General features: G+C 45.7%; 1 protein-coding gene across 1 annotated transcript in view; it reads right to left on the reverse strand.

The window, feature by feature from the left end:
- The window catches only part of LOC122890044 (zinc finger protein 431-like), a 21,228-nt gene continuing 1,269 nt past the window's right edge, over positions 1-19,959 (reverse strand). The window contains exons 2-6 of the mRNA XM_044225729.1: positions 10,526-10,682; positions 9,835-9,961; positions 9,093-9,188; positions 8,242-8,324; positions 1-2,298 (exon numbers count right to left, since the gene is read on the reverse strand). Of these exons, the coding sequence (XP_044081664.1) occupies positions 967-2,298; positions 8,242-8,324; positions 9,093-9,188; positions 9,835-9,961; positions 10,526-10,630 (1,743 nt within the window). The 5' untranslated portion in view covers positions 10,631-10,682 and the 3' untranslated portion in view covers positions 1-966. The remainder of the gene's footprint in view (positions 2,299-8,241; positions 8,325-9,092; positions 9,189-9,834; positions 9,962-10,525; positions 10,683-19,959) is intronic.

Genomic DNA, 19,959 nt, shown 5'->3' on the forward strand with positions numbered 1-19,959 from the left:
TTCAGTCACAAACTATCACTCTTTAATTCATCATTATGATCTACATACACGGTTAACAATATGTAGTAATGACACATCATCTTGTGTTGTTTTTTGGTTAATATTTAGTTACTTTCTAGCTGAACCCAGTAATTATTGCTGTGAAAAAAATAGGCCTGACCAACTTAATGTACTTTTTAGCAACAACTTCGCTTCATATGCAGTTCTACGTACTAGTCCCTTAAGGGGGGGGGGGAATCATTGCTTCTTGTCATAAAATTCTGCATTTAGAATTCCCAGATGATGTCACAATCCTACATATGTTTTGTTTCTTACATTTTTATAATAGGCCATTAAGCAAAAAATATAAATTAATGTCTAAACTGTGTGGTTAGACATTCTTGATAGATGTTTTTCCTAATCAGGGATTTCTGATGCAAACTCTAAACTTTCATCGGATTTTAGCAATGGCATATATACAGTGTGAGAAATTGCAAGTTGACTAAGGAATTAAAAATCACTTAAGACTTCCATTCATTCACTATTCTACAGAGTGTGAAACTTCACATGCCTACAATAGTTTTTCTACTAGTAAAGGGTTTTTTTTTTCATGCATATTACAATGAGTAAGCTCCCCAGCATCAATTTTTCTGTTATTCTCCTTGAGCAACATCCTTCTGTAAAGATTTTCCCGCGTACTTTCCCATTCTAGGGAGATTCGATGATCGTTCAGACTGAATTTTCTTGTGCACCCTACAACCACAGATCAGCTAATGTCTCTTGCTCCTTGCCGTTAAATACAGGGTTCCTCCAAATGGAGTTCACTCGTGTTGTGTAAGGATAAATCTAAAATGAAAGCATTTCCATAATGAATATGGCCATAAATTTCCCCCACTTATAAGTTCTCGGATTTGTTTTAGATTAGAGCTGTGGCTGAAGGCTCTTCCATTATTTTTCAGTACATTCTGAATGAGTTCTCTCCTGTCTTCAAAGGCAAGAGCTCGTAACAAAGGCTTTTCCACACAGAGGACATTTATATGGGCTCTCTCCAGTATGAGTTCTCTCAAGTTCTTTAGAACTTTCAACAAAGGCTTTTCCACATAAAGGACATTTATATGGGCTCTCTCCACTATGAGTTCTCTCATGTTCTCTAAGATTAGAGCTTGTAACAAAGGCTTTCCCACACAGAGGACATTTATATGGTTTCTCTCCAGTGTGGGTTCTCTCGTGTTTTCTAAGACAAGAGCTTGTAACAAAGCCCTTCCCACAAAGAGGACACTTATATGGTTTCTCTCCAGTGTGAGTTCTCTCATGTTCTCGAAGACAAGAACTCGTAACAAAGGCTTTTCCACATAGATGACATTTATAAGGTTTCTCTCCAGTATGAGTTCTCTCATGTTCCCTAAGATTAGAGCTTGTAACAAAGGCTTTTTCACATAGAGGACATTTATATGGTTTCTCTCCAGTGTGAGTTCTCTCGTGTTCTCTAAGATTAGAGCTTGTAACAAAGGCTTTTCCACAAAGAAGACATTTATATGGTTTCTCTCCAGTGTGGGTTCTCTCATGTTTTTTAAGACAAGAGCTTGTAATAAATGCTTTTCCACAAAGACGACATTTATACGGTTTCTCTCCAGTGTGAGTTCTCTCGTGTTGTCTAAAACAAGAGCTTTGAACAAAGGCTTTTCCACATAGATGACATTTATATGGTTTCTCTCCAGTGTGAGTTCTCTCGTGTTCTCTAAGATTAGAGCTTGTAACAAAGGCTTTTCCACATAGAAGACATTTATATGGTTTCTCTCCAGTGTGAGTTCTCTCGTGTTGTTTAAGATAAGAACTTTGAACAAAGGCTTTCCCACACAGATGACATTCATAAGGCTTCTGTCCAGAATGAATATGCTTATGTCTAGTTAAAGATGAAAAATATCTGAAGTGACTCCCACACTGATTACAGACAAATGGATTCTCTCCTGTGTGAGTTATCTTATGGGAACGAAGATGTGAGTTTCGACTGAAGTTTTTCCCACACTCATCACATTTATAGGGTTTCTCTCCCGTGTGAATTCTCTGGTGTATGCAAAGCTTCCTTCTATTATGGAAGCATTTATCACATTGATTACATTTATAAGGTTTTGCTTCCATGAAAGTTTTCTGGTGTCTATAAAGGTCGCTTCTATGACTGAAATGTTTTCCACATTCGCTCCATTTATAGGGTCTCTGTCCAGTGTGAGTTAAGACATGTTGAGTCAATGTGTAGGTCTGACTGAAAACTTCATCATACCCAATATGTTCAAAGGGGTTTTCTCCTGGGTGATATTTCGGCTGTTGAGAAAGAGATGAGACTGTTATAGGATTTCTCAGATATATTTATCCACTCAGTTCTCTGAATATGAATTCAGTTCTCTATAAATTCTAGGCTGGCCATTCAGTGATAATCTCCAATTAAAATCTTCCCCAGGTTACTTACATGCACATGGGGTTATTTGACTCCCGCATGTACAAACATTTTTACTGTTGTGTACTGTGTGGCTGGAGGTTTCTGGGGTTTGTCCCGCATAACCTTCCACCCCGACCCGCACGAGCGCAGGCAGGCTCAACAGTGTTGTGTGTGAGACTCATGCGGCAGGAGTGACCTCGGGAGCCTGGCTAGTGGCCCTCAACTGGCCTCCAGGTCAGAACGGGCCCTTCTGGTCTGGACGCCAAGAGCTGGAAGTCTTGCCTCCCACCCCCTCCTGCTCCAGGCTGGGCCGGGCCCCCGGAACGGACCCCGGGACGAGGCAAACACACACAGCCCGGGCTCCTGGAAGAGGCAGAGACGTGGTAACACAAAATGCAGCTCACTCCAAACTGCGCGGAGGCAGACAAACGTTTAACTCCAGACCCCGTCATCTGCCCTAGAACTACGGCCCCTGTGGGGATGCTCAGTGGGAAGTCCCTCCTGAGGGGAGGACGCCCTGCCCGGGCCTCTCCTTCGGGACTGCAGCCGGGCTGTCTCCACGGGGCTTCGCCAGCCGCCGAGGCTGGGTGTTCTAAGCCCCCCGAGTAGATGTGACTCGGCCTCGTGCTCCCTCACTGCTTACTCCTGCCCTCCTCTGTGCGCAGAGCTCCCTTTTCTTCTTTCCGTTTCTAATAGATTTTTACAGCATCAATGCAGTGTTTTTTCACCCTTTGAAGCGGAGAGTTCAGTTGCCCTGAATCTTTTGTGTGGAACATAACTGGTATAGTCGGCAGGACTCGTGACATACCCTTTCTGAGGAAACCTCCACGCTGATGTAGATATTCCTGAATGGGAGGACCCTCGGTTTTTTACTCATTGGCAAAAGAATGGTCTGAGCAGGTCTGTCTTTGTGAACAACGGACGGTAGTTCAAGTCAGCTGAACCAGCACCACTCACAGAATGATGTGTCATTCCTAGCTCGCAGGGGATGGCGTCTGCTAACAGCACACACACAGGGTCACATCGTGATAAGTACCAGGAGGAAAAACTAACATTAGAAAAGGAGCAGATTTACAATCTAGGATGTCTGTGTGTCAACATCAGACTTCCGTTCCTTCTCACCAATCCATACCCACCAGCATGAGGCTGAAAAACCGGCCATATGGATGGCCAGGTAGAAATAAAAGCAAGAGGGACACTGAGAAGTGCACGTAGCTATGGCTTCTGCTGGTTGTGAGTGGGGCCCCGACCCCCGGGACGGCGACATCCGGGATGACGAGGACAGGGATACAGACTGCAGTCATGGTGAGAATCAGGCTCTCTCCGACGGAGCCACCTTAAGCAGCAGGGCATCACCCAGCAGACGCGAGAACAGATACTCTAAGGACTCTGAGAAAAGAATTCCTCCCAAAGAGATGTTCCAAGCACAAGATGCCGCACTAAACAAAGTCTTAAAAGAGGTGGATTCTGAATGCACTGCAACAGCTGCAGCAGTTTCAGAGATTGGACCTGAAGACAGATGGGAGTGAGGGAAACAACCCTGTATCCAGAGAAGTAGGAGATATGTAAAAAAGATGCAAGGAACAGGAATGTAGGTTCTGTTGAAGGTAAAAAAAAAAAAAAAAAAAGGTAAATTTTGTCCTGGATGGGACTGGCTGTTTGGGAGAAAAATGGCTTGGGATAAAATAGGAATGCAAAGTCAAGTCGTAGAAGGTTTCTGCAGGGAGATCTTTGGAACTTTAAGTATGGTAAGGACAGAATAAGTAAATGAGTGGATTTTAAAAGTACAGGGTGAAGATTAAAATTCTGCTTTTCTCTCTGTTCAAAAGACAAAGTTTCTCTAATTATTGGTTTGCACTTGCTAAGAAGATGTAAGTAGTTGTCTTCTTTCTGTCTCCCCAGAAAAACCAGTTTCTGTATTTTGTCTTTATCAGGTCCTAAAGAACCTGTAATCCATTTGGGCATGTGCTTTAAAACTTTCTAGGGTTTTAACGAACTTTCCAAGATTTCAACTGCAGATGAAGTCTTTTTGACCAACGAGGCCGTTTTACTCAGTCAAATGTCAAACAAATGACGTTCAGTCTTAGGTTATGTTGTTTGGGTAAATGCCATGAGTATTCTAGAGATCATGTGCAATCCCTAAAGGTTTAATAGAGGTCAAATAAGCCCATGCTATCTCAGCTGCAATGTGTCACCAACAGGAGGACCTAAAGTAACAGCTCATTTAGTGTCACAAAGTCTTCATGGGTAATGCTAAGACAGCTTTCAAGGTCTCTGGTAACCTGGACCTTTGAGGTTTTACTGGATGGTAAATTGGGATTGAAAGTGTTGCAAGGTCTCTTCCGAACAGGATCGAGTGCTGAAGCGCTGATAACTGGAACAGGCTTGCACTTTTGACTTCTCACTGCAGAGAACTTAAGGCTATTTGACACTTTTGAGCTTAACTGATTCATAAATTTCCCATCCAAAGAATTCTGGTGTGACAGGTTCACAACCGGTTACTACTCAGCGTTTATTGAAGATGCCTACGGAAAGACACTTGGCAATGTGCCAAACACTAAAATTACCATTTCCGTGTCGATGCTCAGTGTGCTCGCCGCCACAGAGCAGACCTTCAGCAAGCAGCTACCTCACGAGCCCTACCGTGGCAGACATAGTTGAGCCTGTGACAGACACCGGACTAGCCCAAGAAGCGCACAAGAAAAGCGGACACTTGGGAAGGCCGGCCACTCACGGGTGGGCGCAGGACTGTGGGATGCCCACCACTCGGGATGCCATGAAAGAAACCGTATTAGAATATCCAACTTGTTGGATTTGGCAAAAGCAAGAAATTCCACAACAGTACAGCACTGCCGATACAGCAGCGAAGACTCCCTGCCCGAATTTGGCAAATGGATTCTGTGGGGCCGTCACCTTGCTTTCGAGGCTGTCCGTGCATCTGTGGGGCAGGACTTACACACTGCTATGCTGTTACTATGCTGGGTATTTGACAGTCGGCCCATCTGCCCATGCCACCCAGAAGAAAACTACCAGGGGCGCCTAGGTGGCTCAGCAGTGAAGCAGCTGCCTGCAGCTCAGGTCATGACCCCAGGGTCCTGGGATCGAGTGGTGCATTGGGCTCTCTGCTCAGCGGGGAGTCTGTTTCTCCCTCTCCCACTCCCCTGGCTTGTGTTCTCTGTCTCACTGTGTATCCCTGTGTCACATCATAAAATCTCTATTTAAAAAAAAAAAAAAAAAAAATTAAAAATAGAACTTCCTTATGACCCTGCAATTGCACTCCTGGGTATTTACCCCAAAGATACAGATGTCGTGAAAAGAAGGGCCATCTGTACCCCAATGTTCATAGCAGCAATGGCCACGGTCGCCAAACTGTGGAAAGAACCAAGATGCCCTTCAACGGACGAATGGGTAAGGAAGATGTGGTCCATATACACTATGGAGTATTATGCCTCCATCAGAAAGGATGAATACCCAACTTCCATAGCAACATGGACGGGACTGGAAGAGATTATGCTGAGTGAAATCAGTCAAGCAGAGAGAGTCAATTATCATAGGGTTTCACTTATTTGCGGAGCATAACAAATAGCATGGAGGACAAGGGGAGTTAGAGAGGAGAAGGGAGTTGGGGGAAATTGGAAGGGGAGGTGAACCATGAGAGACTATGGACTCTGAAAAACAATCTGAGGGTTTTGAAAAGGCGGGGGGTGGGAGGTTGGGGTACCAGGTGGTGGGTATTAGAGAGGGCACAGATTGCATGGAGCACTGGGTGTGGTGCAAAAATGAATAATGTTATGCTAAAAATAAATAAATTTAATTTAAAAATAAATAAATAAATAAGAAAAAAAAGAAAACAAAAAAATCGCAACTATCAAAACCTTGGAGACTGTTCCATTATGATATACCTACTCAAATTCACAATGATAATGGCTCCCACTTAACACCTAATTAATAAAACTTTTGTCCCCCTCCTATGATACTGAATGGATTTACTACTACTACTCGCAGGAAGTTGAACTGATGACACAGATAAACAGATTATTTAAACAACAATTTAAAAAATTAAGGGTGGGGACACCTGGGTGGCTCAGTTGGTTAAGCCATTGCCTTCGGCTCACGTCATGATCCCAGGGAGCTGGGATCGAGTCCCACATCAGGCTCCTTGCTCAGCGGGGAGCCTGCCTGTCTCTCTGCCTACTTGTGCTCTCTCTCTCTCTGACAAATAAATAAAATCTTTTTTTAAAAAAATTGAGCGTGGGTCTTTATCAAAATGGAAGTTATACCTAATGGAGGCTTTAAAAATCCTCAACAATAGACCTACTAGGCAAAATGAGACCCCATTAGGGCAGATGAAGGCCCCTTATGTACAAATAGGCCACATGACAAACTCTTCTAGCCACTATTAATATGCTAGAATATGCAGATGCTAAATTACCTTACAAAGCCACCTGCCAATACTCTCCCTTCTGCTAAGGTTACTGCTCAAGGAGGGGACACTACAGTAACACTCCTGGGCTCTGAGGATAAAACACTCATCATGTTTAGGTTCTATGCTGTCCCATCACCTGGGCTCCAACTGAGGCGATATCCACCAAACCAGGACAGCCATTAACATTGCCCTGCTGGGCCCACTGTTTTCTCCACACAGGACTCGCCTGCTGACGACATGACAGACACGAGAGTTACTCCCAAAAACGTGTCAGATGTCTTCTTCCCCTCCCTGACCAAACTTGTCAAGAAAACTTTCACTGTACTTCCCCTAGTTGTTGGACTGGTTACCCTGTTGAGAAGGGTTCCTAACAGATGCTGTACGCATGTTACATCTACTATACTATTTACATGTTGTCGGACCTGTGGATATATCAGAAGAGCCTTGCAGGTACAGTGTCATATTATGCACGACTCAAGGACCGAATGTATCGTATGGATGGAGGTTTCTGGGATTTGTCCCGCATAACCTTCCCGCACGAGCGCAGGCAGGCTCAACAGTGTTGTGTGTGAGACTCATGCGGCAGGAGTGACCTCGGGAGCCTGGCTAGTGGCCCTCAACTGGCCTCCAGGTCAGAACGGGCCCTTCTGGTCTGGACGCCAAGAGCTGGAAGTCTTGCCTCCCACCCCCTCCTGCTCCAGGCTGGGCCGGGCCCCCGGAACGGACCCCGGGACGAGGCAAACACACACAGCCCGGGCTCCTGGAAGAGGCAGAGACGTGGTAACACAAAATGCAGCTCACTCCAAACTGCGCGGAGGCAGACAAACGTTTAACTCCAGACCCCGTCATCTGCCCTAGAACTACGGCCCCTGTGGGGATGCTCAGTGGGAAGTCCCTCCTGAGGGGAGGACGCCCTGCCCGGGCCTCTCCTTCGGGACTGCAGCCGGGCTGTCTCCACGGGGCTTCGCCAGCCGCCGAGGCTGGGTGTTCTAAGCCCCCCGAGTAGATGTGACTCGGCCTCGTGCTCCCTCACTGCTTACTCCTGCCCTCCTCTGTGTGCGGATCTTCCTTTTCTTCTTTCGGTTCCTAATAGATTTTTACAGCATCAATGCAGTGTTTTTTCCCCTTTGATGCAGAGTTCGGCTGCCGTGAATCTTTTGTTATACAACACCTCGGCAGCATCTTCACTGGAGAGAGGAGTGTTTTTGAAGACATCATGTTTCATGCAAATAAATCATGTCTGCAAAACTATCCTTTCGTGAGAGCCTTTACTGTCTAAATCCAAGCTAATTTCTTTCCCAAACTAAATTTTTTAACCACATTCCCTGACAAGACGTGATTAACTTATCCGACTCCCAGGCCTGCAGCACGGACAGGCACGGTCTGTCCTCAGGAGACTTACTATTATGCCGCAGTCAGATGGGTCCTCCTTGAAGATATCTTGCATAGATATTGTTTCTTCCTTTTTATAGCTGTTTTCTAAGCCTGAAATAATTGAAGACAGGAAGAGATAAACCTAAGGAATATCTTGAGTAGAGGAGAATTAAAGTGTTGAAAACATACAAGACCCAGGTGTGTTTCAAACAGTCACCACTGCATGACCACATAACGTAAAACTGAGAACAATAGTGGTGAATAAACACACAAACTTTAGAATAATTATCAACTAGAAAAAAAACCAAAACACGGAGGACATTGCGAGATGGACAGAAGTGAGTTGGGGAAAACAGGAGGGGGGATACGAACCATGAGAGAATGTGGACTCTGAGAGACAAACTGAGGGTTTTGGAGGGGAAGGGGGTCGGGCGTTGGGTGAGCCTGGTGGTGGGTATTAAGGAGGGCACAGCCTGCATGGAGCACTGGGTGGGCTGCATAAACAATGAATCCTGGAACACACACACACACACACACAAACTAAGTTTAAAAAAATCTCAAAAAAGAAAAATAAATAATGATGGGCTATTGCAGAAAACATGAGTGGAAATCATTACCAAAAAAAAAAAAGGAGAGAGAGAGAGAGAGAAAATCGTGACAAAGACCATAAGGTGAAATTTCACCTCCTATGAGGACAGAACATTCCTTCTCTGAGGTCAAGTCCAAGTACAGAGCAGTAATGACGGACTCCGCTGCCTCAGGACTGCGGCAGCCACTCGGTCTTCTGACGTTCTCATTCGCTCAAGCAAACGTGCGCGTCAGTGAGCGCCTGCTCACTCACTCGCTAGACTTCGCGCAGAGCCCGTGTCCCCGGCTCACCTGGAGTCCAGCCTTGGGCAAATCCTCTGTCGTCCCTCCACAGCTCCCCGCCTTGCTCCCACTGGGAAATCACATCTGCTTGGAAGAACTGACAGCCTAGACCAACGGGAGAATGGTACGTGAATTTAGGAGGAAGGACCGGGTGCGCCCTGTGCAACAGCCCAGAACAGCACCTTCAACACCGACAATGGTTCTCAGCTTGACCACCGCCAGTCAGTCAAGACCTTTGTTTGCGGTCAAGACCCCAGCTCAAAGGGGTGCAGAAGGCTCTGCGTGCGCATCCAGAACGAAATGAATGTTCTCATAGGGCGGCCACCATTATTTCCAAAGGAAGACCATAACATGCACTCCGCTGGAATACACCGTGGCGTTTTATGCGGGAAGTGGTACAAGATGTTTGGTTTTCAACTGGGCTCAAACTTCACCATAGCACCCAGAGCAGAAAATATGTAAGATATTGATTTGTTCATCCAAAAACTATTCACTGTATTCCCAGCATTTTTCTGGGTCTTGGAGAAAGTGCAGGAGAAAGATACACAATTTGAGCCAAGAAGACTATATTCAAATTATTATGTAAAAGACCTGATGAAAATAATTTACAGATTTCATCAAGTCAGAACAGAAGGGCCACAGAGGAGTACGAGTTAGGGCAGAGAGCTGCTGGAGTACGTGGAAGCAGCCCTGCCTACAGGGTTAGCAATCAATACGTGAACACACAATGGACAGACGGCGGCGGACTCACCCACGGACACCAGATGAGTGATGTTCTCCAGCATCACATCAATGTACAGCTTCCTCTGCGACCTGTCCATCAGGGTCCACTCCTCCTGGGTTAAGTCTATGGCTACATCTTTGAAGGTCACGGACTCCTAGAACATGACAGACAGTGTGTTTCAACAGGCCCGTGCTCAGTAATCCACAGGAGAGAACTGTCCATGGGATACTGATGGCAAAGAGGGAGCGGTGTGGATAGGAGGTCAAACTCCACGTGTGGCTCAAACCCCACATGCTCCCGTGCTGATCTGCCTGTGCCTTCCTGACACACTGAGAAACAGACACATACAGTAAGCACAGAACAACTTCATGATCACAGAATCTCGATGGGAGATCACCCGATGATCTCCCAATAAATTGGCGATTCTGACTAGCTCGTTTGCAATGATCACCTCCATTAAACAGCACTGCGAGGCGCGAGGCTGGCTCAGTGAGAAGAAGCGCACGTGACTCTCGATCCTGGGTCAGGTGTGCGAACCCTGGGTTCACAGAGATCGCTAGAAGGACAAATGTATACAGGCTGGGGCTGCAATTTCTACTGAGCTAATGTGCAAACGCTTCTCTCCCTGCCAACAAGGGCCACACAACCGATCAGTCCCTTCCCTACAAACAGGCAGAGACGCATGAAGCCAGGCCCACCACGGGCATACAAAACTCACTTGATCTTTAGAAGAGATCAGAGCAGACAGTATCGTGAGGGGCTCCTGGGGCTGCTCCTCTGGAGGGTGGCCCCACAGTGACGCCTCTGGCAGCGAGCTCTCCATTCTCAACAGCAGCTACCCTCGGATCCGTTCTCTGTGTGTTAATCCTGGTTTTCTGTTCAAAGCAACAGAATCCTCTCTATTAGTTCGGCCTCTCTTGGTCCTTCAAAAAGTGCTTCAGTATTTTAAATGTTATTTTAATTCCTACACATATTCTGCCAAATGCACAGCTAATTTTTTAAAACTACTCCCTAGGCACTGTTCTCAGATTTCCAATTTTAACAAAGTTTAATCACAAAGAGGGAAAGTGAGTGAAAGAGATAAGGGTAGTAGAGAGGATTTTAGTCATCTTTGGAAGCTTCCAAACTTCAAGTATATATTAACCGAACTTTGCGAGTTTAAAATTGAGAAGAAAAAATGATTTCTTCTTTCTTCTCTTACACAGAGGTTTCTTGCATTCTCTGGAAAACAGCGGGAACACCTGTCCCCTCCAGCACCAACTGTGCCCCGCACCACGTTACTAACACTAAGGAGTCACAATTTCCCAACCAAGACCGCACAATGGGTAAGAAAAGAAAATCCTGCCCATCTGTCTTCTGCAAGGACACCGTGAACGGAGAATGAGATACATTCGTGTGAATGTTGCAAAGTAGAGGACTTCCTGATCAATCCCTGACCAAACGCAAGTATCCATGGGTCCTGAGAACAGTTAAATAGAGCCCAGATCCCCAAGCACAGCCCCATGCGCTGAGAAGACTCAGGCCAAGAGAAGCCTTCCCATCCACGGGCAGCAGAGCTTCCTTCCAGAGCAAGACCCCATCTCTACTCACCTGCAGTCGCATTCTCAAGAATTCCGCCACCCCCTCGCCTCCTCTGGAGCTCCAGTCACAGAGAGTACAAGCAATATGCAGGAAAAGCTGAGCAAGGAAAGAGAAGCCAAGAGACTCCAGTCTTACCCACCGGTCCCAGACACCCTGATCATGAATCCCGGAGACCCCTCACGCAACCCCGACTCCCTCTACAAGAGCATGCCATGGGTCCTCAGAGCAGTGGGGGGCTCTCACATCTGCCTGGAGCAAGTGTGACAAGGCTTTGGCTACCACTGCTAGTAAGTAAAATATGAATATTCTTTGCTATTTTCAGACAAGGAATGAAAATCACTCAATTTATAAGTTAACTAGCAAGTTGTTTTTTTTTGTTTTTTGAGGGTTTTTGGTTTTTTTTTTTTTTAAAGATTTTATTTTAGAGAGAAAGACAGCGGGACCAGGAGGGACAGAGGGAGACCCCATGTTGAACACGGAACCCGACCCAGGGCTTGATCCCAGGACTCTGAGATCAGGATCTAGTCTGAAACCAACTGCACCACCCAGGCACCCCGCAGACAAGGAAATGAAAATCACTGAGCTTATAAATTAACCAGCAAGTTTTTCATAGGCTTATTTAATTCCTTTCCTGATCCCCAAACCTAAAAGCCCCTGACTTAGAAAATACAGAAGGCAGGCATTGTATGAGGAAATTTATTTATTCAATCTAACATTTTGGTAAAGTTGTACCTGTAATACTGTCCTACATTTATCAACAGCACAAACACTTCAGCATTTCACAAATCTTGTATTTAAAAATACTGTAAACCTGGGGCACCTGGGTGGCTCAGTGGCTTAATTAAGCCTCTGCCTTCAGCTCGGGTCATGATCTCAAGGTCCTGGGGTCTGCAGGGAGCCTGCCTCCCCCAGCCTCTGTCTACTTGTGATCTCTCTCTCTCTCTGTCCAAAAAAAAAAAAAAAAAAACTTGGGGCGCCTGGGTGGCTCAGTGGGTTAAGCATCTGCCTTCTTCAGCTCAGGTCATGATGCCAGGGTCCTGGGATCAAGCCCCATATCAGGTTCCCTGCTCCTTGGGGAGCCTGCTTCTCTCTCTGCCTCTGTATGTGTGGATCTCTATCTCTCATAAATGAATAAAATCTTTTTTTTTTAAAAAGTCTCTTAAAGAAATAAAAAACATAAAAATTTGTAAACTTTATGGGGCGCCGGGGTGGCTCCATCAGTTAAGCCTCTGCCTTCTGCTCAGGTCATGATCCCAGGGTCCTGGGATGGAGCCCCGCATCGGGCTCCCTGCTCAGTACGGAGTCTCCTTCTGCCTCTGCCTCTCCCCCGGCTTGTGCTTTCTCTCTCTCAAATAAACAAATAAATTCTTTTTTACAAATAAATAAACAAGTTTTGGCAAACTAGATTTGTATCAAAATTTTGTTAGTACTTAACTGTATTTCATGGAAAAATGGTATTACATCGCAAACAAAAGTAGACTTAACTCACCTCCTTATACCTAGACTCCAAAAAATAAGGAAGACAAAATAAAAGTTTAATAAATATGACTCTCTGCTTGGAAATTTACATACATTCATTAACCCTTCAAAGGCTGCTGGCTACAAACTGAATGCCCCCGCCCCCTCCGCCCCACACAAATCCACTCCTCAAAGCCCAACTTCCCAATGCGGTGGTGCCTGGAGGTGGTTTGGAGGCAGTCATGACAGCAGGCCTCCCAGGAAGGAACCGGTGACATTATTAGAGGAACACACCAGAGCTCTCTGCCACGCTGGGACTCGCTGAGCGCCAGGCTTCTCCAAGCCCAGAACTAGGCCGTCACCAAGTCCCAAATCTGCTGACACCTTGGTCTTGGGAGTTTCCAGGCTCCAGTGGAAATAAATGTGTGCTGTCTAAGCCACCTCGTCTGAGGTCTTTGTTACCAGCCGCCCAGAATGACTGAAACATGAACTTCTCTAACAAATGACACGAACGTGGTTTGCTGTTTCGGAAAGCTTTACTAGTGTGACAAACTTACACTGCTAAAGACGGACACAGCTAGCACTTGAATTTGGTCTGTTTCCCCAACTCCAATTTCTACACACGGTGCTCTTCAGGGGTACAAGCCACCCCTAGGTCTGGGCGGGAGCGCCGTGTCAGATCATGGACCAGAGACCCCTGCAGCAATCCCTGCCGGCCCTCCCTTCGGCAGCTGCTCAGAATCACTCCTCCTACCTGCGGGCCCCCTGTAGTCTACCAGCCCTTAATTCCGTCATCTTTCCTGCCCACTTCAAACCCCATGTACTCCCTTCCACATGCATCCACAACAAAATAACGCAGTTTTGTTCCAACTGCGTATGCAAGCCCTGTCCAGTGCCTGGTTACACATGGCTTGTGCTCCGAAATATCAGAGATTGAGACTCCCACTTGGTCAGTTCTGCCTCACACCCCTGATCCAGCCATTTCTTACGTCTAGTTAATGACCGACACCCGAGAACAGACAATAGTCTTATTTCTCAAAATCCAAACATTCAAATACACAGTCTTTTTTTCATACCAGTAACTAATTCTCTGGCAGCGACCAGGTGTGTCCGGACACTCTCTTCCTGGAGTCAACATCAGATCCCACAAAGCCCCCCTCTACGCCAGATGCCAGCCACAAAAGCAGCACTGGCCTATTCACACTTCTGCTGGGAATACCGCGGGCTCAGCAGTTCCCACAACCCTCAATTACCAAATAAGGTTTGGTAATTTTCTAGAATGGCTCTAGAATCTAGGAAAAACTTCACTTAGGCTTACTGGTCTGTTATAGAGAACAAAAACGCGTCGTCAGATGAAAAGGTACATGGGGGAGGTCCCAGAGGGTTCCCAGTGCATTATCCCTGTCCCCGAGGAGGTGGGGTGCACACCCTCCAGCAGGTGGAAGCTTTCGCCAACCTGGAGAGTCTCCCAAACTGGCTGGTTAAGAGTTTATAGAGCTCGACCTCCAGCAAGCTCTCCCATCCCAGAGGCCGCCAGGTGGGCTAGCATCTACAAGCACAAATTTATTCTGAACACGCGCCAGCTTTAGCTTCTTTCGTGCTTCCTCACTGGCCCTGAAAGCCGCCTGCCTGCTGCCCCAGCCCATCCACCAGCTCCCCTGACTGCCGTCTGCTCCCAGCTCCTGGGGCACAAAAGGTTTTGCTTGTCTCGGCAATTTTACACAACTTCTGTTCCCATGAAAAAACTAGTCTCTTAAATTATTCATACTTCCATGAATTTTCCTAAGACTTTGCTCAAATAAATTTTCTTAAGATTTCATTTATTCATTTTGGGGGCTGGGGGGGAGAGCACAAGCAGAGGGAGAAGCAGGTTCCCCAATGAGCAGGGAACCCAACATGGGACTCGATCCCAGGACCCTAGGATCATGACCTGAGCCGAAGGCAGATGGTTAACCAACTGAGCTACCCAGGCGCCCCTGCTCAAAGAAATTAACTAAAATATCAGTATTTTACACAAGCGTTTTCCTAAAGGATATAATAACATCCTTTAGGATTATGTACACAGCTTTTTGTTTTTAATTTCTTTAAATTATCTTTCCTAAATTAGCCTTTAAACATCACACAGTCTTGACAATCCGTCCTTCTTATTCTCTAGTAGAACTACTGTCTGGCAAAAGGTTGATATCCAGGATCTATAATGAACTCCTCAAACTCAACCCACACGAAACAGACAAACACATCAAAAAATGGGCAGAAGATATGAACAGACACTTCTCCAATCAAGAAATACAAATGGCTATCAGACACATGAAAAAATGCTCATCATCATTAGCCCTCAGGGAGATTCAAATTAAAACCACATTGAGATATCACCTTACACCAGTTAGAATGGCCAAAATTAACAAAACAGGAAACAACATGTGTTGGAGAGGATGTGGAGAAAGGGGAACCCTCTTACACTGTTGGTGGGAATGCAAGTTGGTGCAGCCTCTTTGGAGAACAGTGTGGCGATTCCTCAAGAAATTAAAAATAGAGCTTCCCTACGACCCTGCAATTGCACTCCTGGGTATTTACCCCAAAGATACAGATGTCGTGAAAAGAAGGGCCATCTGTACCCCAATGTTTATAGCAGCAATGGCCACAGTCGCCAAACTATGGAAAGAACCAAGATGCCCTTCAACGGATGAGTGGATAAGGAAGATGTGGTCCATATACACTATGGAGTATTATGCCTCCATCAGAAAGGACGAATATCCAACTTTTGTAGCAACATGGACGGGACTGGAAGAGATTATGCTGAGTGAAATCAGTCAAGCAGAGAGAGTCAATTATCATATGGTTTCACTCATTTGTGGAGCATAACCAATAGCATGGAGGACAAGGGGCGTTAGAGAGGAGTAGGGAATTTGGGTAAATTGGAAGGGGAGGTGAACCATGAGAGACTATGGACTCTGAAAAACAGTCTGAGGGGTTTGAAGTGGCAGGGGGGTGGGAGGTTGGGGTACCAGGTGGTGGGTATTATAGAGGGCACAGCTTGCATGGAGCACTGGGTGTGGTGAAAAAATAATGAATACTGTTTTTCTGAAAATAAATAAATTGGGGAAAAAAAAAAAAAGTCTAATATTTTCAGTGTGAAAATAAAGGCCCTTCAAAATTTGTAAAAAAAAAAAAAAAAAAAAAAAAAAAAAAAAAAAGAACTACTGTCTGGCACAAGCCTCGTTCCAAGTTCCCTCCCGCACACGCCTCTCTGCGGGAGAGGTCATCACTGCCGCAAGAACACTGCAGTGTGACTTGGCAGCCAAGACCGCGGCACAGGAGAGAACCCTGGAGACTAAGCACTTCATTACCTTAAATGCTTGCTATAAAAAGAACACTCATTTTTGAGAGTTAGTATTGATTCGCTTTTATATTTGATATAAATTCACAAAGAAAACAAGACAAATCATTTTTTCTGGAATCAAATGCCTGTGCCTAAAACGAAAATATACTGCCTGATAATTTTCTTCAGAAGTAATTTATTCTTTTATATATTAAGGTAGGTCCTAAGGCTTACCAACTTTTTCATTTTATTAAAAAATATTTGAAACACATCCTATTTATGGGAAAATTAACACTGAAAGTATAAATTATTCTTGGAACCTATAATATTTTGAAGCATGTCAAGTATTACAGTCACTAGGATTTCAACAAAACCTTACTTGAAATGGGTGCTGGATGGTCTTTCTCTCTTCCCAGGGGCTAAGGGAAGAGCAGAGTCTGTACAAAGCCTTCATTTGCCTGCATGGAGATGACCAGGAGCGGGGGCTGAGGGCCACTCCCCGGGCCCAGAAGGATACAACGTCTCCCCCCACCCAGGTCTCAACTACAGGCACCTCGCTTGGTGCACCTTGCAGGTAGTTTTTTACAAAGGTGCGTGGTGACGCAACGTTGACTGGCACCATCTTCCCAACAGCACTTGCTCACTTTGTTATCTCTGTGTCACTTGGTAATCCTCACAATGTTTCAAATATTGTCACTAGTGTACTTGTTATTGTGATCTTGATGATACCGTGTGATGTGATGTGATCTTGATGATACGTGTTTTGGGGTGCCATGAGCTGTGCCTGTATCAGATGACTAACTTAATGCTGTGGGGAGCCTGGGGGACTCCGTCAATGAAGCGTCTGCCTTCAGCTTAAAAAAAAAAAAAAAATTACTGTTGTGCATGTTCTGACTGCTCCACTTAGCTGTGTCCCCATCTCTCTCCCTCTCCTTGGGCCTCTATTCTACGAGACACAACAATATTGATCTTAGGCTGATCAATAACTCTACACTGGCTCTTAACTCTTAAGTATTCAAGTGAGGAGTCCCGCATCTCTCACCACATCAAAAGCTAGAAATGATTAAATATAGTGGGAAAGGGCTCCTGTGCCCAACAGTTAGCCGTGTTGTGAATACAAAGAAGTTGTTTTTGAAGGCAATTAAAGGCACTAGTCCAGTGAACACAAGAATAAGAAAGTGAAATGAAACTGATACGGAGAAAGCCTGAGTGGTCTGGACGGAACACATTCCCTTAAGCCAAAGCCTGATCCAGAGCAAGGCCCGAATTCTCAGTTCTGCAAAGGCTGAGGCAGGCGGGGAAGCTGCAGAGGGAAAGTCTGCAGCCTGTGGAGCTTGGCTGGTGGGATTCAGGGAAGCAGGAGACATGAAGGACCAGGTGAGGCCACAGGTGCCCACAGAGACGCTGCAGCAAGTCACCCAGGAGATCCAGCTCAGAGAACTCAGGAAGGCAGCTGCACTCAACAACGGACTGCCAGTGTAGACCAAACAGTCTTCTGTCAGGAGACGACGCCAGAGACAAGTCAATGCCCGGTAACTCTAAGTGGAACCCAGCACGCACGTCCCATTCTGAAAATCCTGGGCCCTTCAGCATCGCGCTCAATCTACTCTGCCTGGGCCCTACACATGGAATGACACGGCCTGGATGACGGTACGTCTGTCTACAACACGGTTCACTGAATATGGTAAACCACCATCAAGGAACTACTGCTCAGAAAAAAGATTCCTTTCAAAATACGACTGCTCATGGACAATGCACCTAGTCACCCAAGAGCTCTGATGGAGACAGACAAGGAGTAACGTGGTTTTCATGCCTAACACAGCATCCACTCTGCAAAACGGCAGGGGAAATGGGGACATAGACATGGGCCCAAGACCCAGAACTTTGATAAATTATAGGGGGTAAAAAGTTTACAAGGATCTCTATAGGAAAAAAAAAAAAAAATCCAGAAAGAGTAGAGTTCCCCCACCCCCTTTAAATTATAGGCTCAGACTGCCTGGGTGGCTCAGGCAGTAAGTGTCTGCCTTAAGATCTCAGGGTCCTGGAATGGAGCCCCCCCACCTGCCAGGCCCCAGTGCCATCAGGCTCCCTACTCAGTGGAGAGTCTGCTTCTCCCTCTGCCTCTGACCCTACCCCCCACCTGTGCTCTCTCATTCTCTGTCTCCAATAAATAAAACCTTTAAAATAATAAATTAAAAAAAAACTGTAGGCACAATTATAAGTTGAAAAAGTATTTGTTGTTAGGGAAGAAACGGTGTAGTGCTGGAAAAGCAATGAAAATGGAAACTGACAAGTGCTGCTGGCAGTCACTCATGAAGAGGACTGGGGAGACCAGTACAGATAAAGAGCACGTGCAAATGTCCTGAGGTGAGGCAAGCCTGACAGGACCATGAACTAGCAAGAGGTATGTGCACTAGAACAGTGAGTCAGACTTACATCCCTCTAGCGACACTTAACAACTGAGGGTTGTTGTTGTTTTATATTTTATTTATTTGTTTGACACAAAGAGAGAGATCACAGTAGGCAGAGAGGCAGGCAGAGAAGAGAGGAGGAAGCAGGCTCCCCACTGAGCAGAGAACCCAACGAGAGGCTCTATACCAGGACCCTGGGATCATTACCTGAGCCGGAGGCTTTAACCCACTAAGCCACCCAGATGCCCCAACAACTGAAGTTTTAATATTACATTTCATTTCTGTTTTGTTCAGTGTTCATGTCTAGCAAACAAATACTAAAATTCATTTGTACATTTTTCTGGCAAACAAGAGACCACATGGAAGCTTCTCTGTAAAAGGAAAATGGACTGAAGAGTTAAGATACACTTGCTGACACAGAGTTCCTTACATCAGTTATATCGGAGAGGCAGAGAGTCAAGAAGGGAGATGCTAATTTTAAAGCATCAAGATTAAAGATATTTGAATTGGGTCTGAGATAGTTCACTTCCTACTGCTGGTTCTTTCTGTTCTTCAAGTTAGCAGTCCAGGAAAATCGGTATTTATCAGATGTGATGTACGCAGTGATCATTTCAGAAAACAGTAAGAGAGTACCAAATCCCTATGTTCTCCCCCGAAGAAACCCACAAAAAAGCCCATACAAAGGCAAAATTCCCATGATTATGTGAAGAAATTCACAACCTCCATGAGACGCGGTATAAGAATAATCTCCCTTACAACAGGCACTGCTTCTGCAGGGTTGCCTCTTCTCCTGCGGAAGGGATGCAAGGAAACAGACTCAGAGACGCCGTGCAGTCTGGTTTGCTCAGACACCCACCTTACGGCCTGTTTGTACAGGGAGTTATGCCACCCATACGGACTCAAGAGGACTCCCAGGCACATAATACATACAAACCTAAATGCAGAGGATGTGATGCAGAAGGTGGCCCTGAGGCTGGATGGGTTACACAGAGTTCTATCCCTTGATGCCTACCCAAGCAGAGAGGGGATGAAGGAAAAGGGAAGGGAGAGTCCAGATGCCAAGACTACTTGATCACCCATGGCATAAAGTCCTGGCTCCTGAGTCAGAGTCCACCTCCCAGCAGGTCTGAGAAGGGTAAGCTGAGCCCAGGGGAATGGAGATTTGGAGACTTGGAGGAGCACTGGGTCCCCCTTGTTTCTAAGGACTCCAGAGTGGCTACTGTTCTATTGCCTAACAGAAAAATATCTTCCAAATTCTCGATTGATTTGAGCTCAAATATTACCATTTTTTAAAAAAAGATTTTACTTATTTATTTGACGGACAGAGATCACAAGTGGGCAGAGAGGCAGGCAGAGAGAGGAGAGGAAGCAGGCTCCCTGCTG

The sequence above is a fragment of the Neovison vison genome, chromosome 11 (genome assembly GCF_020171115.1).
Source record: "Neovison vison isolate M4711 chromosome 11, ASM_NN_V1, whole genome shotgun sequence".
Lineage (NCBI taxonomy): Eukaryota > Metazoa > Chordata > Mammalia > Carnivora > Mustelidae > Neogale > Neogale vison.